The sequence below is a fragment of the Seriola lalandi genome, unplaced genomic scaffold, assembly GCF_002814215.2.
Source record: "Seriola lalandi dorsalis isolate HSWRI2012SDOR001 ecotype SW California unplaced genomic scaffold, Sedor1 jcf7180001974021, whole genome shotgun sequence".
NCBI classification, from domain to species: domain Eukaryota; kingdom Metazoa; phylum Chordata; class Actinopteri; order Carangiformes; family Carangidae; genus Seriola; species Seriola lalandi.
The window spans coordinates 2,389-7,148 of NW_019444687.1; the positions used below are offsets into that span (position 1 = coordinate 2,389).

The following is a 4,760-nucleotide window of genomic DNA, read 5'->3' on the forward strand; positions in this document are numbered from 1 at the left end:
CAATAGGGCCGTGCATTCAAATGAATTTACCTATCAAGCCATTTGGAGCACTGCAGTTTGGCCGTTCCTGAAAGCAGAGTTCTCAATATATAAACAAACAAACACACAAACACTTCTTTTGTACAAACAATTCTTTTGTGTATATATATATATATATATATATATATATATATATATAAAACAAAAGAAGTGTTTGTTTTTACGAGTTTTAGGAGGAACCCCTGAATGCAGCACACCTCGGAGGCTTCGTGGTCAGGTGACCCAGCAGCAGCAGGCAGGCCAGTCTCTGCTTCTCCTTCGCTTTGGCTCCGATGTCGGAGGTGTTTGTGCCTGGAAGAAATGGGCTCTGGCAATGCACGAATTTGATCATTCAGACATCCGACCAGTTGAGTCTGTGAATGGCGCCAAAACAGGACCCTAAACCTAAATTTCAAGAAGGTCGGTACAGAAAAACGGTTGAATCCCTGGAAGGGGGCGGGTTTGTTGTTGTTGTTGCTGCTGCTGTAGCTTGATAATAGTGGTCTCCAGGGAGGGGGCAGAGCCTTTATAACTGCACATAAACATGGAACATTAATTTAAACACACCCAAAACTGACACATGTAAAGGCGTAGCACCTTAAAGTAAAGCTAAATGTGTAAATCAGACGTTAACGCTAGGCTAACGGTTAGCTAGCCTGTCATTTATGCTATGCATTGTATCGTGGTGTGTTTTTCATCCAAGCCCTCACTTTTGTTTTTCCCTCCTCGCAGGTGAAAGAGTCCTGTGCTTTCATGGGCCATTGCTGTATGAGGCAAAGGTGTGTTTCAGTGCTGCATGCGTGTTTTGAGTGAAATATTAACTGTAAAACAAACGTCAGCCAACGATTGACGCAGGCCTGTGTGTTTTCTTGTTTTACAGTGTGTAAAGATCAGCATAAAGGATAAGCAGATTAAATACTTCATTCATTACAGCGGATGGAACAAAAAGTGAGCAGCTTGGTTTGGATACAATTTGATTTTCTGTCCTTTTGTGCCCCCCCAGATACCCTGCTCATTGTGTGTGTGTGTGTGTGTGTGTGTCTGTGTGTGTGTGTGTGTGTATATGTACGCGCGTGCGTGTGTGAGTGAGTGAAAAAACTACGATTATTTTCATTGTGATGGAGTTTCAAGGTTTTGAGGTGTGTTTCTTTTGCAGCTGGGATGAATGGGTTCCTGAAAGCAGAGTTCTCAAATATGTGGACAGCAACCTTGCAAAACAAAAAGAGCTTCAAAAGGCTAATCAGTAAGTTTGCCTTGTTGTACACAGAGGGTAGAGATGATGATGAGACCTCTGTTACCAGGTAAAATTAATCCCTGATAGCTAGAATTTCTTTTAAAAACAATGTAATTTGTACTTTGTCAATTAAATGTTGACTATAAATGTATTATTGTTTGCTCTATTAGTTGAAACACATCACTCTTGACAGCACAGTATGTGGACAAATGCTAGTTAAGTTTTTTATGTAATGATCTTCACTAATTTTTTCCTCCACAGGGACCATTATGTTGAGGGAAAGATGAGGGGTTTAGCACCAAGCAAGAAGATTGCTGCTGTGCAGCAGAAAAATGTTGATCTGTAAGTGTCCAACTTTCCCACCTAATAATTCAACATATTATAAACACTGATGTCTCCCATAGATTAAAATGCAGATGTCACTTTAGTCACAGTTCCTATTGAAACATTAGCCAGCCGAGCAATCTCAGTGACTGAAGCTCCGGTCATCTGTGTCCCAACGATGAAACCTCTTTCAAAGTCACTTAGATCTTTTCCTCTTGTCATCTGAATATGCCATGAAATCATTCATTTTTATATATGCCACAGAGCATGATTGGATTGAATGTTAATTACTTAATTCTACCATGAAGCATCTGCATTAATTATGTTTCTCCACTCATTTATTCAGGTTTTCACTTTAATTTGTCACCCATCTATATGTACTGAATGTAGTCACTGTGCAAATGTTAAGTATTGTAATATCACTCACAATGTCTTTTTTTTGGCTCTTAGGAAAGTGAAAAAGGCAAAACAGAAGAGTAAGTAAAATGTTTCTACATGAAATGTTAAAAGTAAATTTTAGTCACATTTTGTTTGTGCAACCCAAAATCACACATTTGCTCAAAAGACAGTTTGTTTAGTCACTAGAATTACACAGCAATGTTTGTTCTTGCCATTCTGGACATTCAGGCACTGTTTGATAATAAAATCGAACGGCACAATATTTCCTATCATATGCAAAATTTTTCATAATGGATCTATTCAGTAAAAGAAGACACTCTTTACTTTGACAAACTGCTGGAATGATCTGACAGACTTTTTTATTAAACCCACTAACCTTAATTTCTACATGATTTATAAACTGTAATGTGTGTCATGTTTAGCCCCAGGGCCGGGTGAGGGTACCAGCAGTGGGGAAACGCCACAGGGACCACGGAAGAAGAGGGCTCGGGTCGATCCCACTGTGGAGAGTGTATGTACTATCAGTAACGGGTAACCCTGTGGACCCACACATGGAAACTTACCTACCTAATTATATAGCTTAAACATTTCATAGCATAGCAGTTTGTGGCTTTCTAAAGCTGGAAGGAATGTAATGACTTTGTTTTAAGTAGCCATTTAACAACTGTGCTTCTGTAGCGTTAGATATTGAAATCACAACTGATTATTTGACTCAAGAGATCCTTTCATACAACTGCAGACTAAACTTCCTGAGGAGTGAGAAGAGTGGGGAAATATTGAGATGTCAGGATAAAAATGCCCTTGAAGGTTCCAAATGACTGTGAAATTTAAAATGATGGGCTGTTCGTCCATGTACTCTCTCATTTTGTCTGGCTCATAAAGTTTGATGAGTAGTCAGCTATTCATGTATGAATGTGACACCAGTCCCTTGTGAGCCACAGAAGGTGACTGTTGATTGCTCTTTCACCACTTCTTCCTGTGTGCTCATATTGTTGCCTAGGGGAGAAGAATGACTTTGTTTGTCTCAGAAAGCTAGAAACAGCATAAAATGTTGGCACCATGCAGCCAGAAGTAGAAGAAATGATACAACCCAGGGTGTCTACAAAAGATAGCAGCACTTAATGTATAGAGATATTACAATACCATTTTTACCAATACCAATTCTGATAGCCAAACTTGTTTACTGGCCAATACCAAGTACCAATCTGATGTGTCGAAAACTTTTTTAGTATAGTACTAATCCTGTATGGATGTGATATGATTGCTCTACGTGTTGTATGGTATGGATCAGGTTAAACCCTTTGTAAAACATGAACAAATGCATGAATGCCATAGAATCTGACTTGCATGCATGTAGGAATAAATAACAATTCCTACACTGGATGTCCTAACACAAGTGCCCCCCCATGAAATGAAAGCCTTGCAATACCGTACATGTTGCCTTTCTTTCTGGTGGCACTTTCCAATTTAACATATTGCCAAATTGCTGACATTTTACTATTGGATTTTTTTTTTTTTTTACGATAACACTATTTACTGGAAATCAATTCTTCTTCACAAACTTCACTGTACACCAGTTGCCACACAGCACAACTTCCTGTGTATCCTACTGTTTTAGAGCAGCGAAGAAGAATTAATTTCCAGGAAATCTGGGTGTGAGATTACAAAGTTTTCCAATAAATTACGTAGTATCAGATCGGTGCACTTGTATACTTGGCGATACCCGATACAGTATTTTAGGCAGAATCGGAGGCATTTCTGATACTAGTATCTTGATATAATTCAGTTGTATTAAAAGAAGTGTAAATATATAAGAGAAAATATATGAGAAAAGAGAAAATGTCAATATAATTAAAGTGTTTACATATACTGGCATTTGATAAATAGCAATAGAAACTGGAACAGGGAATTTTAACCTTGAACAGTGAGGTAAAGCACCTGTACTAGTCTTTGTTCTCTGCACTTCTCATTTTTCCTGTTATACTATACAGGTACCATGGTTGTGGGAGCAAAGCTTTGCAGTCATACTGTTTGTACTGTACTTGTGTGTTTGTGTGACGGACAGACATTGCTGCTCCTAAACAGGGAAAAAGAAAAAAAGAAACTATAGTTATTTGTGTGTGTGTGTGTGTGTGTGTGTGTGTGTGTGTGTGTGTGTGTTTGTTTGTTTGTTCAGGAGGAGATGTTCACCAACCGTGTGGAGGTGAAGGTGAAGATCCCCGAGGAGCTGAAGCCCTGGCTGGTAGACGACTGGGACCTCATCACCCGACAGAAACAGGTGAAAAATAATAGCACACACAAACCATAACAAGTCCATATGTTGGCTGTATTTTTACATCAGCTAAGGTCACCTCATGACAGTAAAGAAACTGTACAAATCTTTAGAGTTCATATGGATGTCCTGCTTTTAGAAATACCTAATTGACAACAGTTTTTATACGTAATGGTCATGGAGTGAACCAGGAGTGAATCACTGTGTCAGAACCAATATTGATTCTCAACTCTTGTCAGGAAATACTTAAATCTCCTTGAAATGCAGATTTATTCCTTATCTCATATTTCTTTAGAAACTAATTTGTTATGCTCCTGAAAGTTGCCTGCATATGGTACAATGTACTTTGAAATCATACCATAAGTGGACAATTAAGCTTGAAAAGGAAACAGTGATGTTTTATAAATGAAAAGGTTTGGCTAAAAACAAGAATTTTCTGTTGCTTGCAGTTGTTTCACCTGCCTGCTAAGAAGAATATAGAGACTGTCCTGGAGGACTATGCAAACTATAAGA

General features: G+C 38.5%; 1 protein-coding gene across 1 annotated transcript; it reads left to right on the forward strand.

Annotated features, from left to right (window-relative positions):
- Window positions 1–260: 260 nt before the first annotated feature.
- LOC111653359 (mortality factor 4-like protein 1) lies at window positions 261–4,753 on the forward strand (the record flags this gene model as incomplete). The annotated part of the gene is made up of 9 exons (XM_023403938.2): window positions 261–438; window positions 751–797; window positions 899–966; window positions 1,175–1,261; window positions 1,514–1,594; window positions 2,027–2,052; window positions 2,398–2,486; window positions 4,152–4,253; window positions 4,697–4,753. Coding segments are annotated over exons 1-9 (597 nt in total), but the record flags the coding sequence as incomplete, so codon positions are not given.
- Between the last annotated feature and the right edge of the window lie 7 nt (window positions 4,754–4,760).